The following is a 17,157-nucleotide window of genomic DNA, read 5'->3' on the forward strand; positions in this document are numbered from 1 at the left end:
TGAAATTCAAATTTAAAATGTTTTTCTGGTGAGATATGAAAGCTCCTCTAGATTACTCTGCCTTTGCAGCAGTAGGGTACACAGCTTTATGTTCCACTGCTTGTCGGTTTTAACATGGGACCTGCTTAAAATACAGACATGATTAATCAAGAACATGTAAGCGGGAGGGTGAAGTAAGGGAGGAGAAACGTCAAGGCAAATCAAGAGCTGTATATTTCCTTTGGCAGCACACGGTGCCTTGACCGGCTGGGATATTGAACATGAGTGTGGAGTCTGACAAACTAGCAGCAGATCGAGGTTAAAGCAAGGCCAGTAATATTCACACACATCTGTAATTTTTGACTTTCAGCATGTATATGTAGAAACTGCAAGGGGAAAAAAACACCTACTGCAGACACCATCCTGGAAAAGACTGACGCATGCAGTGATACACATGACACACATCAACATGTGACCTCCGCTGACACCCAGATTGACACACACATCATTGCATTTGCTGTGCTCCATCTGTGCTGTCACGCTGGTCCAACAGTCTTCAGGGGAATCGGACATGGGCAGTCATCCATCATCAACCTCCAGCCTCCAAAAAAATGTTTTATGCAAACAAAAGATACTGCAAAAACAATTCCACACACAGTAAAAAAAAAAAAGTAGAGATAATTCATGCTTTCAGCACACGTATCATTTTAACAGTCAACGCACAAACAGAGCAACAGAAAGCAAACAAGAGATCAGTCCGTGTTTGTTTTAAATGAAGTGGCTCTCCGTGTGAGGCTGTGACAGCTGTGAGTCTGTAACCTCCACGTACGTACAGTACATCAAGTTAGTGTCTATCCACGACTCATGTGCAGCTGCTGACAACTGCTTGTGGCACAGAAAATGATATGTACAGTATGAGGACAGCTGAAAAAGTCACACTGCCTCTTGGGCTTGTTATTGTCGAATTATGGGACACTGGAGGGAAGAGAGCGACTCAAATCTAATGACATGATGTTTAGGAAGGGATCTCGGTGTGGCTGGACGTCTCTGTGGGGCCCCTCTGCCAGCTTGGACGATTGGTCTTGACAGAGCTGTCCCCCAACTCGAGGATCAGCGGGCGGTTGTTCTTGTCTCTGTCTTGGTCTATGATGCTGGTCTGGTTGTCACTGTCAACAAAAGTGAGTGAGAGCTTCACTCTAAAATCCAACAGCAAGACACGAGGTAATAAATGCAACTAATAATACTATTATTTTAGTTACACACTGTTATTTTAGTTACACACTGTTCCATGTAATATTAATAATTATGAGCATCACAAATACAGATGATTGGTAGTTTGAAACTGGAAACTTCGTCCTTCTTAAACCATTAAGACATTTAGAAGGTAGAGTGAAATGTAAATGTGGAGATAGAAATCTTATTATAAAGTTTTCACACACAGCTCATGTCAATACCTGTCTGGACTCTCTTTTGATATTGTGCTGTCTTCATAGATTTTCAGCATTGTCTCTGTGCGGTCGTCATGATGCTCTTTAGGCTCCTGAAACCTACAAAATATATCTTTAAATATGATGATTTTTTTTAGTAGGCAGTGCAACAATAATTCAATTAGAACAAAAACAGTGTGTCTGTCTACAATCTAGTTTAAATCATAAAAAAACAGGTCATTTATTTTTAAAAAAGGAGTCTGCAACTGGTGCACTGTAGTTTGTAGCAGAACAGTGCATTTATCAAAGAGATTTGTTAGCACACATTTGTACTAGCTGAATTTTTAGGCACTGATTAATAAAAAATGTGTATTAACTACAACAGAACAGTGAATATTGAACTGAACTAAGTCAAACTATCGTGTCAATGTTCATGGTAATGAAGAAGCGTGTCACCAAGTGCAGCCATCGGTCACACTGATTTATGTTTAATCTGTGTTTTAATAGTTTACTGACAGCTATGGAGCTCTGTGGTTAGAATAAATAATTCACAGGATTTTACTTACATATTTATGTCATGTTTGAAAGGAAAATAAGAGATGCTTAAAAATGTGGAAACGCCACATTAACTGATACTTGACATCAAAGCTACATAGGAGGCAAGAAGAGCCTATCAGCATGACAGCAGACAGGCTATGTGCAGAAAATACATCGCCTGAATGCAGCACCTGGGCTCAAGTCTCTCTTTGACTTTGGCGATGGACAGGATGTAGGGGCTGATCTGTCTGGCAATAGTGGTTAGGTAGGAGTTCTCCTGCTTCAGCTGCATCAGATCGTGAAGCTGGGCTAGAAGGAAAATGAGAAACAGATTGGAAATGACTGGCAAACAACCAGTGTCACTTATTTAGATTAATTTGGAGACAAACCTTCATAGATCTCCTGCTCATTAGTGACCCTCTGAAAAGTCTCATCCCAGATCTGTAAAGAAAATGATGTATATCAGCTGATTATAGGAGCAGCAGTCAGTCAACTCAACACCGTCACATTTGCTGTTTTCCTTTCTCCTCTGTTTGCATTCCTAGCAATCTAAAATTACAGAACAAATACAGCATCCTTTTAGTCAGATGTCCTGGTAAAGACAGGTACATACTGGTGTACTGGTCCAATCATCAAGGTACCACCTGACACACCTCTTCAAACATGACTCTCATAGTTTCCACGGTGGAGTACTGGGCAGCTATCTGGCTGTCGATGTGCAGCGATCTGTCCAGGATCTCTCCCATTTTATCTGTATTGATGATGGAGCGGTGCTTGGTCAGATCTCGATGCAGCTCCTGGACCTGGTCCTTCAGATTCTGAATCTCTGTCTGGAGAGTCTATCAACAAATACACATGTACAGTGCGTAGGACATGACACTCCGAAGGGGGTTAAGTGTCTTTAGAACAGCAGCGATTTAACAGATGCCAGAAGCACATGTGAGTGTGAAAGGATTAGTTCCAAGAAGAAATTATGTTGCTGCCTTTTCTAAGAATCAGGGATGGCTCCTTATCTTCTGTTGCGGATGCCAGGATTTGCAGTTGTTGCAGTACCTATAAAGTTTAAAGGCTTTAAAACAACACAAAACCTCCTAAAGGTGCTGTGTGTAACATTTAGTGACATCTAGCAGTAAGGATGCAGATTTCAACTCCTTCCTCTACATCTTACACTCTGCACCTTTAAAGTATACGTTTCCTCTTGATGTTAAGGTCATATAATAACCAGCAGCACCTTTGAATTCCTTGTGAAAGATTTTTTGATTTTTAAATTATCTGAATACAATCACAAGGCAACTACTAGAAATGTAACAGTAAAACTCCTGCACACACTGCTCACCCTGTAGGTGTTCTCATAGTCGCGGCAGTGCTCTGTGAAGGGTGTTTCCCTCCCCTCAGCCAGGAGAACCTTGGTGCAAATGTTGCGGTGAGAAGTTGGCCTTCTCCCCAACAACGAGCCCAGTGGCATCTCACTAAGGGATGGGGAGCGACAGGACATGGAGAGCGGGGACTGCAGCCTGGTGAGGGTGAGGACACAAAACCAAGACGTTACTAATCACTTGCACCGAACGTGTGTCTGTTAAACATTAGCAGGTATGAAGCCTCACAATAAAAAAACAAACCAGATTATTGACTGTGCTGATCGATAAAACTACTGCTGGCATCACTCAGTCTGTATAAATGTTACAAACCTGCTGAACATTTACAGGTTTTCTCTATGCACAATCAAAACACTAAGAACCAAGTACATAATTCACAGACTTCAGGCTCCCTGAACCTTCTATCATCGCTATTAGTAGGCCAAAAAAAACTGATATTTAATTTTTATTATTGAATATCGCTTTCAGCTTTCTACAGAAGATTTGTACTCTTTACGTTGTCTCTATATAAAACCTAAACATATTCTCTGCCACAGTTTTACATAAACTGCACCAACATGCGGGGCATTCTCCGTAACCTTCAATAGCTGCATTACAACACGTTTTCCACCGTGTCGAAGTTATTGGAGTTGAATGAAAAACCATTTCAAATTCTCCAATTTTGTTCCAACACTGTCTGCACAAAACAAACGAAGCCTTCTAGGTAAATAGAGAAGAAAGTGTTCAGTCCTTGAGCCGCAAGTGAATCAACACGTGAGATTAGAGACAGCGCGTGCTGTCAGGCAGAGCACTCACACCTCTTGACCACCACTCCCACCAAGAGTGTGACTGTACCGTCTGCACAGCAAAGTCACCCAGTTAGATAAACATACATTTCTAGAAGAACCACATCCTTGGCCTCATGCCCAACATGCTCTGAAGCCACTGTATAATAGCACAAGTGTGGATGCATCTCCCTCAAGTTGCCATATGAAGGCGTCAATTAAAGAATCGGACAGCATTACAGCAGCAACATTAGCTGCATAAAAAGAAACAAACAAGAAATGATTTCTGTTTGGTTCCAGCTGGCCATCCATCAGTCCTTGCCCTGTTTGCATTCTGCATTAGCAGCTGACAACTTGGAGGAAAAAGCTTTTAGACACAAATTGAGGATGTATCAGACACAACAACACATTCGGTCATGCTGTGTTGCAGACGACACCATGTGGGTGGCGTTCTAAACCACCATTCAGGGAGGAAAGCCCATTTTCTCCCTTCTCTAGAATGAAGTGGACAGAGTCAAACACCCTGTATAACCACTGTCATCTCACAGGATCAAAAGCAACAATAGTAATTCTCCAGAAGGGGGTCTAATCCCACACTGTCAGTTCAATCCGTAAAACAGAGCCACTTGAACCTCCAATACCACACAGTCGCGACCCTGCACTCCACAGAAAAGAGAAAAGCAATAAAATGATAATATCTATATTTACCTGGGATCTGTTAGGCTCTTACCCACGCCTGGTTGTCAAGTGTTGATGCAAAAGAAGACTTGTCTAAAACACTCTGTGAGCCAAACACAAGCCATCCTCTGCACATCCAGCCTCTGTCCTCCCACCAGTGACGCCAATTAAAGACTTTGCCAGCACTAAAGCAGTGACATCAGTGACCTGGAACAAAGCAGCCCGACCGCCCCTGCATGCCAACTTCCAGATGAATCCTGGAGAGTTCTGTGAAATTACGATAAAAATAGTGCCAGCCGGCAAGCCACCAATCCCTGCCCACTTTGCATCTTGCAGTGGCGGGGCGTTAAACAAGTTGGAAAGGAGACTTGTTGGTATGTTGGCATTAGTGTGTGGGCTTAAGGACCTGTGAAAAATTTGGAGACACTAATATTGAAAAAAACTAAGTCAGGGGAGTGTGTATGGGCGAGGGATGTGAGGCACAGAGGCACTTTTAATAAATGTTAAAACACAGGAACAAAAGACTGCACAGCATTGTTAAATTCAATGTTCTGCAAGCAAATTAATATAACATATACAGTAGCTCTGTCGGAGAACTGCGAGCACACTCATCCGACCGCCTCCTGAACGTTATCTGCTGTGTTCCTGTTTAACATGACAGGATCAACTGCCTCCTTCCCAACCCCCCATGCAACAAGGTGACTTACATAAACATATCAGTGCACAGAGCCTGTGGACAGACAGAATAACTGACATAGTGGGACTTCCATGTGGCGCCTCCTTTCCTCTCACTGCAGTCATCGCTGTCAACCATCTGTACGTGCAAACCGTTTGGGGACTTTGAGTTTGGATGCTTCACAAGTGTGAAATTTTCTGCCCAGACTTTTTGGTTTCTTGGAAGAATCCAACAGACGCCATGGTAATAGTCAGGCACCGAAAGCACATTGTAAAACAGAGCCTCAGAGGAAGGGATCATTTAGTCGTTACGTTCAAATGGAATCTGGCAGCAGCTTCGCCCATGATGAGTTAACTGGTCTTACCTTGTTGCAACATTTGTAGATCCAGCGACAGAGAGAGGGCAGCGCAGTCCCAGCAGCAGTAAGGGCTCTAGACATCGGGCGAACTCACTTCTGTAGTCTGTGTTGATCTGATGGAAGATCAGAGATGAAGACATTTAGTCTGATATCCATCCAGAAACTGTTTCTTATTGTTTTTCATCATAAGCTTCGGAGCTTTTCTGTTGACTCACAGAGGTCCGACACCTTCCCGACAGTTTTTGTTGTTTGTTCCTCAGCCATCTGTTTCTTTTTTTTTTTACTGTGAATAACTTATGACATTATAAATATTGATTTATTCTACTTCGTAACTTCTCTGTTCATGAGAGCTATTAAATTTACTAATGTCTCATTTGTGACTTCCAGACTGGACCATTGTAATTCATTATTAATAGTTTGTCCTAATAACTCATTACAAAGCCTCCAGTTAATCCAAAATGCTGCAGCCAGACTTTTGACTGGGATTAGTAAGAGAGATCATATTTCTCCTACGTTAGCTTCTCAACACTGACTCCCTGTAAAATCCAGAATTGAATTTAAAACACTTATAGACACATATAAAGCATTTAATAATCAGGCTCCATCTTATCTTTTTACTTGTTTACTTGTGGTTTCTAGAGTTTCCAGATGTAGAATGGGAGGCAGAGCCTTTTAGCTCTCCTGTGGAACCAGCCCCTTATAATATTTGTTTTGTTTATTTTAATGCACAATGTTAACCTGTCTGGTGGCTTTGCGTGAAGGTAGTCCCCACTCACCTTGCTGCTTTGCACGGGTCTCAGTCGATGAGGGAGCTTTACAATTCTCTTCAGCCTCTCCATGAGTTGCTGTGTAAGCAGGAGCATCGGGGTGTGATTCAGTGACATATTTCACCTCGCTCAGACATGACAGACAGCTTCCATCCAAAGAACAATTCACAGTTAATACTAAAACTTCTCTGTTGCCAAGAAAATGTCCTCAGAGTTCTTGGTAAAACACAGAATTAAACCTAGTGTGATTCATAGTGTATACATCAACACTTTTATCATATTGCTTTATTTTTGATTACAAATTTTACATGTTCAGACTTTTCATTCGTCATTTAACCCCTTTCTTTCCATCTCATTCTTCTTATCTGCATGCGTTGAAATGTTGTTGTAACACCTTAATGACATTTTAAATCATAGTGATGATTAAATAATAATAAACATGTTTTATGGTTATCTCACTGTCGATGTACTCACGTAGCCCATGTCCAAAAACTCAAACTTGTTGGCCGAGCTGAGAAACGCCGAACAGGTGACAAGATGAACCTAAAAACAGCAGAGAATAAAGATTCGATTTTAAACAAGCTGGATGTAATATGAGAAAGTGACTGAACTCATCCCACAACTTCCCCTTCAGTAACTAAATAATAAATATATATAAGTGTGAGCAGATGTGTTTAGTCATTTAAACTTTAAGGTACCTGTGCTTGAGCATCTTCACTCAACAAAGAAAATCTGTTTGTGACCTTTTTAAGTTATGACATGATCTGTTAAGTTAAACCAACACATTACACCGCGTAAGGGGAAAAACCTTTCCACTAGACTTAAATGCATTTTTATTTTCTACATAATTATTAGCAGAATAAACACAGATTTATAAGTTGGCTGCTCATAAATATGAAGTTCCTATAATTATTTTTTTCTGTATTTAGAAGAAACTTTTAAATCACATGTACTTTTACTGCAAATTTGAACATGCTTTCTAAGCTTTTTAACATTTAAATATTAATAGTAATTGATACTTTATTATTCCCCTTAAGGACATTTTTGTGGAGAGGTAGCTGCATTTTAAGGTTCAGGGTTCAGTATATTATCAAGGGACACGTTAGCATGTGAGCAGGATTTGCACAGCAGCTGTGTATTATTGTGTATTGTAATATTTCAAATTAACTGGTAAACATTAGTAATAACATAACATCAAAAGTTCAGGCTTAATGTATTTAAAACCACCGTATCAAATGTGTAACATATACCTTAACATGTGTGCTGCATTCAGCCTCCAGGTCCTCTAAGGCAGTCTCAAGTGTCTGAATTTGTTTCATGTTAATGCATGAGCTGACTTCAAAATCCTGCACTCAGGGTGTAAATATAGATTTTTATCGCGTGAACATGCATTTAGTTAAGTAGTGGTAAAAGCTCACCTGAGTTATGTTTTAACATGTACACCAAGATATTACAGACAAATATTTATCTTTTTGCTCTATTATACTTAATAATTATTAACTACTTTTCATAGTTTAAGTACATTTGCTGAGAATAGCAGGAGTGTTAATGCAAACATTTTTACTTCTTATTAAGCACATATTGTTATATTGTTGAAATGTTACTTCTACTTAAGTTGAATACCTTTTCTACCAAAAATGTCAGTATAGTGTGGTTTTGTTGCTGATTATTGCTATTTATGTGCATCAGGTGATCGTTATTGTACTTTACCTGGAGGGTTGGTAGAAGGGCAGTGAGGTGTGAGAGCTGCTCCTTCAGTGCTTTCTCCTTCTCCTCATGCTGACTGCAAACACACACACACACACACACAGACACACGTAACACTAAACCTTCCCATCCATGCCATTCAATGCTCAGAGGACTCAACTCCTGTGGACCAACCACAAACAACATACTCCATATTTCCAGAAGCTAATCTATCTGTCTTTTCCTGCAACAAATGCACAGGCACAGACACAGAGTCAGACAAAAGAGCCTGACATAAATAGCCTTTAACATCCTTCTGGGAACCCAGCCACTGGACAGCTTCCAGGCAGAGAGAGCGAGAGATGGAGGACACTGGGCACAAAAAATCTCATTAAAGATCCCCACAGAGCGCAACCCGATACACTTGCTCACTCACATGCACAAAATTGTTCTCATTCAATCACGCACACGTACACATGGAGCGCACAGTGAAAAAGGAAAGTGCTCAGAAATGGTTCTTATTAACTTTTGCATCTGAGACTCTTGCTATGTGGAAACAGGCGTTTGCAGATGCACAAAAACGAACGTAAAAACCCAAATCCGACGTCGGATTTGGATGTAGGGCTTTTACAAGAGTCTTAATTATTCTAGTGGCTGGATAGTGGGGGGGTAAAGCTGTTACTGCCCTGTTTTGACAAGGTAATTTCTTATTTTTTGTCACTTCACAGCTATTATGCTATTCTCTGGATAGAACACTACAAGGCCTACACATTGCTCATCTTTCAGCCGGCCCTAAAGTTGGTGTGAAATCTACTACTTTGATGTAAAGCTGGATGAAATCCACAGACTGCATCCAGGCAACAGCAGCTGCTTCTGTTGATTTGAAGGATTTAAGAAAGTCTGTTAATTTACATCCTGTTTAGTTGTGTACCAGTACTCTTCACTTGTCTTCATTTTCAGTGATTGGACCTGGGCACAAGCTGTAATCATTGGCTTGAAAACTGTAATCCTGCTCAAGTGGTTTAATTCTGTGCCATGTTTTGGTGAAAGGAAAATCACCAAAGAAAATGTGTTTGGTGAGAAGAGAGATTATCACACAGCAGACTGGGTGCTGCCAGTCGTCACCCTGAGTACAACGGAAAAACATATCAGGTGACCCAGTGACTGAAGGATAATAATATTCAATTGTAACTCGAAGCTTTGTGACAATAAATTTGCATTTCCATACCAGAACAGTACGTCTTTATACATCTCATTTTACCTCTGAGCGGCTTTCAGGAGGATCTTCTTCCTCTCTGCTAGTTTTTCCTGTCAGAAGAGAACAGAAAAAAAGCAGCTTCTTTTATTCTTAACACCGCTGTGAAAATGGCCTTGAGCTCTCTAAATCGTTTTGTGGGAAGAATTAGATGTAAATTTCACAGCGGGGTGTCTTCTCTCTTGGACTTTGATTGTGCAAAGAAAATAACACTCTTTTCTCACAATTAGGTTAACAGAGACATCAAGTGGCCAAGCAGTGTTAATGGCGTCAGATGGAGCAACTTGCTGCACACATATGACTTTTAAACAGATACAAAGTGTGATCACGCTCGACGTGTTAAAATAAGCACATTTTTTTCTTCCTCAACACATAAGATTCCTGAAGGAGCTACTGACAGATGGAAAAAGACTGTGACCAATGTGACACATGCTGTTTAATTTTCTGTTAGCCTAAAAGCATGTAGTATAGACTTAATGCAACTCTAATCTAAATGAGCAGCAGTCAAAATGTAGGTGGAACTCCTATGTCAGCAGTTGTCTGAAATTGTGAGGTTAATTCTTGTGATGTTAACTGACTCCAAACTGTGAATTTATTTAAATGAAGGCTGTTAAAATAGTGGACGGATGGGTGGATGTTCCAGTCAGATCCTTGTCAAATTCAACTTTAGTGCTTTATGACGTATGTTAGAGGAGACGACATAAATACTCTTACTCTATAAAGGTATTGGTTTAAAAAATACTAAATATGTTGTTTGGAGTCAGTGTGCAGGAGTCACTTAAACAGCATCTGATGCTAAATCTATCACATCAGGATCATTATGTAACCTGTAAACTGTTGAACAGACTGCAGATTGCACTCTCTTCTTCCTCGACGTTCAGACACACTTCTCCAATCATTGCTCTCAGCAGAACAATTGCCTCTCGAGTTGAAGTCTGCAGCTCCTTCACCACCTACAGAGGGAGGCGGAAGCTCTCTGTCAATAAAAAGACACTGTGGGCCACTAAACCGACAGTAAATTGACATTAAAAGCTTTGTCACAGCTCCGTACTCGGAAAAGAGTGAAATATAAGAGCAAAATGACGCTCGTTCAAGTTGAGACCATTGTTTTTTGGGGAAATTCCTCTCTTGCTGAGCTTATTTTTAATTCAGTATTTGGAAATTCAAACTTGCATTCATAGTAAATAAAAGTCATCTTCCACAGGCCCTTTGCAGTAATTCAGCTCAGGATATTGTTAAAGCAAATCAACTAATTTTGAGCATACCTGCATTCCACCGCACAATATTATCACCACTGCAGAATGCTTGAATTATTTATATGGCAATTTTATGTCATGTGTCATGAATATGTAGATTAACAGACAGGAGTCGCTTACCAGCACCGCCTGGTCCAACATCTCACAACCCTGCACATAAGCTGTTTCAATATCAATGCAGTGACTTCGACTCTCCCTGTGGTAATAAACAAACAACATCTAATTTTTAATCTAATTTAATGTGAAGAGAGAGAGAAGAGAAAAGAAGAGAAAAGAAGAGGATAAAGTCTTTTATGCAGTCGATTCACTCACACTTGCATGTCCCTGAAGCACTTGATGCAAAGCATAGACTTATTCTCTGTTGAGAACAGGATGTAGGGCTCCTCGTGGAGAGCTGTGGAGATATAGACGTCTTTTAACTGCAGCACAAAGACGTGCCAGGATTCATCTAAATTTCTGTTTTACCATTCAGCAGCTTTGCGGTAAACAGGCTTCAGAATACAAACACTGGCTGGCAGATATAACTCAGGGACTTCAGCTGCACCAGTCAGATTTAAGAGCTAACACGTCTTGTCGACAACATTCTTCTACACTGGTTTAATAAAAACATCGGCGGCTGTAAGACTTTGGGAGTGAATAGTGAATTACAGGTGGCACTCACAGCACTTTCTGTGTTTGGCTTTGGTGCGTTTTGCCAAGGAAACAATCTCATGGTGGGAAAACATTCTGGCCTTGTGAGTCAGTTCTCTGCAGGCGGCACACAGCGGCTGGTTGCAGGTGTTACAGTAGTACATCATCCCTGTGTCCTGTACCGAAAACAGAATGTGAAATGACATATGATTTAAAAAAGAAAAGAAAAGAAAAAACATCAGAAGATGATGAAAATGAACTTTCTTCATGAACCTTTGGGCCGAGCAAGAGTGAGGATGTTTTCAAAGCCTTCATTTATTTACAGTATCATTTTAATCACATAAAAACATGTGCATAGTGGCTATAATAACAACAGTAAAATAGTGGAATTACAAAGGTGAGTGACTTTTGCTTTCAGCTACATGCACACAAATTACAAAAAATGGAGAGTGAACTGAAAACTGGATTTATCCCTGTGTCATTTTTTTGGTTTCTCTGATAAACGGTATCCTCAGACATAAAGCGGCACAGGACTGATGTGCTCTTGTCTGTCTTTGACAGCTTGTGCACAGAGCAGAGAGTGTTTTAGTACCGTTTTGTTACTTTCCTGGTCACAGTTGGCACATTGAACTATCTCCTCAGAATCTGCATTGTTGTCAACAAGGAACTTCAGCAGACGGTCCTCTGGTGGCAGGGCATTATTCCCTTTTACTATTGATGGATATCTAGAGAAAAGGACACAACATCAGCCACTTTCAGATCATGGCATTTATCATCAAATTAGTAAAACTGGTTTCAACAATAATTAAAATAGTTGGACTGGAAGAAGAAGGAACAACAATGAAGTAATTTTGTTTTACATAGGGGTTTATTTATGGAATGCAAGACAAAACATGCACAGTTAAAACTGAACAGACTACTACAATAACACACTAAACAAACTTTATTTAAATGTATTCCAGTCCATAAGAGCCTCTCAAGTCAAAAAAATACAACAACAAAAGGCATTAGGTGTCATTTTGGGGGCAGTTGTAGCTCAATGAGCTTGGGACCAGAGAAATTGAGCAACTCTGAGGTCATTCCCAAGCAAAGTTTAAGTAAAAAGAAAACAAATTTAAACAAAAATGCAAAAAAACATGTTTACAAATATTTATACTGCATATAATAATTATATAGATTATTACTTTCTAAAATATGTGTAAATAAATGATGTAAATGATGATGCTGAATATGTGTATGTAGTGCTGCGGCAAGCCTGTGGGGGCAGCAACGACGTGCAGGAAACCGACGCCACCGCCGAAGAAGACGACGCGGAAGTGACTGTAAAACACGATGGACTGAAGCGTGTGCGGTGAGAGAAGCCTGACAGTCCGTTTTCTGGAAAGTTCCAGCTAAAGGCAGCACTGGAAGTGGAGCGAGAGCGCATGTAAACAGTTAGTCCACACAGGGGGAACGCATTATAAGTTGAAAATGTCTGTTATTTCCGAGGAAAATGTCCGAGGTGGGAGCGTTTTCAAGGATATCAGTGCCGACGACGAGGACGGGCAGCCCACTGAGATCGAGAGCCTGTGTATGAACTGCTACCAGAACGGTACGACACGTCTGCTTCTCACCAGGATACCTTTCTTCAAAGAAGTCATCGTCAGCTCTTTCAGCTGCGGCATCTGCGGCTGGTCCAACACTGAAATCCAGTCCGCAGGCCGGATTCAGGATCAAGGTGTTTGCTACACACTCAGAGTCAAAACAAAACAGGACTTGAACCGGGAGGTGGTGAAAGCAGACAGTGCGACCACCAGGATCCCTGAGCTGGATTTTGAAATCCCTCCTTTCACCCAGAAAGGCTCACTGTCCACCATAGAGGGTCTTCTAGACCGAGCAGTTGCAGGGTTGGAGCAGGACCAGCCTGTCAGACGAGCAAGTCACCCCGAGGTGGCTGAGCAGATAGATTCCTTCATCCAGAAGCTGAAGAAGTTAAAAGAAGTTGAGGACGAGTTCACGCTGGTGATTGAGGATCCATCGGGGAACAGTTTTGTGGAGAACCCGGTCGCCCCTCAAAGAGATGAGGCGCTCACCGTGTCCCACTTCAAGCGGACGGCTGAGCAGGACAAGCAGCTGGGAATCAGGGCTGACGACGATGATGATGGTGATCTGGATGAGCAGCCAGCTGCCAACGACCTGGACACCATGAGAAATGAGGTTCTGGTCTTCAGCACAAATTGCCCAGAGTGCAACTCTCCAGCCTCGACCAACATGAAGCTCGTCCAGGTCCCTCACTTCAAAGAGGTCATCATCATGGCCACTAACTGCGACAGCTGCGGCCACCGGACCAATGAGGTGAAGTCAGGTGGAGCCACGGAGGAGCTCGGCACCAAGATCACCCTGCACGTCACTGACCCTTCAGATATGACGCGAGACGTGCTGAAGTCGGAGACGTGCTCCGTCATCATCCCAGAGCTGGAGTTTGAGCTGGGTATGGCAGCTCTGGGTGGCAAGTTCACCACTCTGGAGGGGCTGCTGAAAGACATCAAAGACCTGATCGTGTCCAAAAACCCCTTTGTCTGCGGCGACAGCACCACCACAGATCGGTTACAGAAACTGGGCGAGTTTGGAGAGAAGATAGAGAAGATTATCACAGGAGAAATGGATGTCCACGTCATCCTGGACGACCCAGCAGGAAACAGCTACCTGCAGAATGTGTACGCCCCGGACCCAGATCCTGAGATGACTGTGGAGAAGTACACTCGCTCCTTTGAGCAGAATGAGGACCTCGGTCTGAATGACATGAAGACTGAGGGATATCAAGAGGAAAACTGAACGAGCAGCGTCAGCTGAAAGGACTAAACAAGATGCTAATTTACAATGTCATGTCAGTAACCCAGTGTAGTCTTGCCCTATATTTTCAGCAGTTTTCATACATTTTAAGTTTTCATACATTTTTAAGTTATACATTGGGCGCATGGCTGTTTTCATCGGTGTATTGATCAGCGAGAGAGATTCTAAGTTGTTTAAATGTACAGTGAACATAAATTAAACGATATAAGACATAAGTAACTTGATTTGTATGACAAGACAAGATGCTGCTTTTATTTAAGATGGGTCAAGTGTGTTCCTGTGACATCCCAGAAGATGGCGCTCTGTAATCTCTTATTAAAAGGTTGTTTTTCTTTTCCCAAGTGGACCACACACTGTGTGACAAATTAATCTTCTTACACACCTGAAAGCATGACATCATCTGAATAAACTGATGTCTAGTTTAGCTCTGCTCTTTGATTTGGCAGATGTTAAAACACCACAGATAAGGTTGGCTGTTGTATTTTAAATTTAAATACTAATTTCCTGCATTAATCTGGATAATTAGTTTGTGTAACAGCCAGATTTTGTTTTGCTGTTTTTGTGAAAACAGAACAACAAATAAATTCTTCTGAAACAGATGTACGGGATCAACTTGGAATAAGGAAATACTTAATCAGCAACTATTTTCATTTTACTTTATAGTAAAATAATATAATCTAGAAAATGCCCATTAATAATAACACAAACTACTGGATTAATAAAATCATGCACAACTATTTCATCGTTTTAATCTGACTGGTTCAGGCCAGTTAGACCTTAACAGGCTGTTTACTGAGATGATGCAAAATGTTCTTCCTCCTCTCCGGTGTGCATGTTTTATCTAGTTTTCATAGCAACGGGGATCTATTGTGCTCTACTAATAGCAGAGTAGTGAATTCCTAGATTACACAGTTCTTGAGGGAGCAGCTGTTAGCAGGCTGCTGCTGCTGGAAATAGTATCTGCCAGGCTCTGGGTCCCTGTAGCCTGAGCCCAGACAGCAGAGATCACCAGCTCTATGCCCACATAGTTATTTCAATATTAACCCAAGGATTGGGGATTTTGCCTCTCATTTGTCAGTATTTTGTACTATGGTTACTTTTATTTATATTGCTCACTAGCATATATGTGTGTGCTTTGATTGGGGACAGTCAAACTGTGAACCTGAAGTCATTCCTTAATGGGGGATGAAATGGATTGGTATCACCTGACTGCTTTTGATTGTCCTAAGCTGCTGGCACTGGTGCCACATGCCAGTATGCTTTGTTTGCTGTGTGACTGGTCTTAGCGGAACTTGCTGGCCCTGCTCAGCGATGGGGCCACAGGCTAAATTAGAGACTGCGATGACCCAGGATGCAGCTGCTTCGGCCACTCAGTGCTGCCTTACTCACACCAGTGACCTAGTAATGAGTCACTGAAGAGTCCGCTTAAACCAAAACAGAGGGACTTGATGCTCTCTGAAACCAATGTGATTCTCCTCAAATGTCTTTCGTGAACCAAACCAATCTGCTAATCAACTTATGCAGAACAAATCTCTTTGAGCAGCACTGCCCTAAACTGGTACTTGTAGGAAGGATTTTAAATATATTTTACTATGGGAAATTACACAGTTGTGTCGTGTTTTAGGGATTATTTTCCATATTATGACCACAATTAAAAACTTCCAGTGTCAGAATGTGATGTAATCTTAGTGTGGATAAATAGTTGCTCTTTCTTAGGTTGTTTCACATGACCTCCATGTCAAGACTGATGATCTACTTTATGTGTAACATACACTGGTCCTCAGCAGCGTCTCAGTTTTATGTCTTACCCACAGAGGGGGCAGCTGAGACGGCTGTCATTGGTCCGGCCTCGTAGGCAGCGGGCACAGAAGATGTGATAGCAGTCCAACAGACATGGAGACCGGTACTGCTCATGACACAGGTGACACACCAGGGGATGGACGTTTGCACAGTCCACATTACACAGATTATTCACGTTGGTGAAGATTTCACCTGCCATCTGCAAATAGTGTGAGTAAGAAACAGTGAGAGCGCCACTTGACTGACAGTTCCTAAAATGCCACATGATCACAAAAAAAAAGAGTCACAGACCAAATTCAGGCTCAGATAAATGTCAGATGAAAGAATCAGATATTCATTGAAATGAACATGGAGACATTTTTCTCTTACCTTGTCAGATGTGGAATGAGTACCCAGAGATTCAGCACCAACACACACACACTAGCAACGGAGAATACACAGCATCAAAGACATTGTCAACATTACACTGAGCTAACAAAACCTACTGTAAATGCAGTAAGCTAGTCGGCAGAAAGCGCAGAGTGCCACTGTCTTAGCTTTCAGTGGTGCTATCTGCTACCAACAGCCGGAATGACAGCAATGCAGAAACTCTTCAATAGGAGGCCAATGGGGTCCCTCCACAAGGCAGCTGACAGCACGCACCTAATGCCAGCTCCCAAGTGCTGCCAAAGTGCAAAAGGGACATTTAATATTGTTGTCCCATACAGATTAAAAATACATTTGTCCTATTTCTAATGTCATACGATATTAGCTACATCTTAGACACAAAGGCAGGGTGAGTGGAAATTACAGCACTGGAGATCATTCAATCTGCTGCAAAACCTAAAGACGGATACTCTCAATTCATCATATAAAACATAATGAGTGAGCTGGGTATTATAAAAGAGATTCTCTTTGCCAGGAGCAAAACCATTAAGTGTTAAAACTGAATTCAATCAAATAATAGGAAACAAACATTGTTTTTTCAGAATTCTAATAATTTATAACAAACTGTCTTGGACGCTTACTGAAAACACATTTGGTATTAATAATGGGAGAAGTAGGTCTTTGAAAGAACCACTCAGATTAAACATTAAAATATTCTTCTGTAAACCCATTTCACAGCAGGCATTTTGACTGGTTAGAGTAGGAAATGC

General features: G+C 41.3%; 2 protein-coding genes across 2 annotated transcripts; one reads left to right on the plus strand and one right to left on the minus strand.

Moving 5' to 3' along the window:
• Nucleotides 1–252: 252 nt before the first annotated feature.
• rnf207a (ring finger protein 207a) lies at nucleotides 253–16,571 on the minus strand. Its single transcript, XM_026349452.1, has 18 exons — nucleotides 16,391–16,571; nucleotides 16,030–16,220; nucleotides 11,982–12,114; nucleotides 11,421–11,565; nucleotides 11,072–11,153; nucleotides 10,880–10,955; nucleotides 10,331–10,456; nucleotides 9,510–9,556; nucleotides 8,273–8,345; nucleotides 7,037–7,105; nucleotides 6,572–6,640; nucleotides 5,802–5,908; nucleotides 3,280–3,457; nucleotides 2,597–2,782; nucleotides 2,333–2,384; nucleotides 2,135–2,252; nucleotides 1,434–1,526; nucleotides 253–1,145 (listed from the first exon to the last, which is right to left on the minus strand). The coding sequence occupies exons 2-18, from the start codon at nucleotides 16,218–16,220 to the stop codon at nucleotides 995–997; spliced, it is 1,896 nt and encodes a 631-aa protein (XP_026205237.1). The 5' UTR covers nucleotides 16,391–16,571; the 3' UTR covers nucleotides 253–994.
• On the plus strand, nucleotides 12,705–14,820 carry zpr1 (ZPR1 zinc finger). Its single transcript, XM_026349448.1, has one exon. The coding sequence runs from the start codon at nucleotides 12,860–12,862 to the stop codon at nucleotides 14,201–14,203; it is 1,344 nt and encodes a 447-aa protein (XP_026205233.1). The 5' UTR covers nucleotides 12,705–12,859; the 3' UTR covers nucleotides 14,204–14,820.
• Nucleotides 16,572–17,157: the final 586 nt, after the last annotated feature.

The sequence above is a fragment of the Anabas testudineus genome, chromosome 5, assembly GCF_900324465.2.
Source record: "Anabas testudineus chromosome 5, fAnaTes1.2, whole genome shotgun sequence".
Lineage (NCBI taxonomy): Eukaryota > Metazoa > Chordata > Actinopteri > Anabantiformes > Anabantidae > Anabas > Anabas testudineus.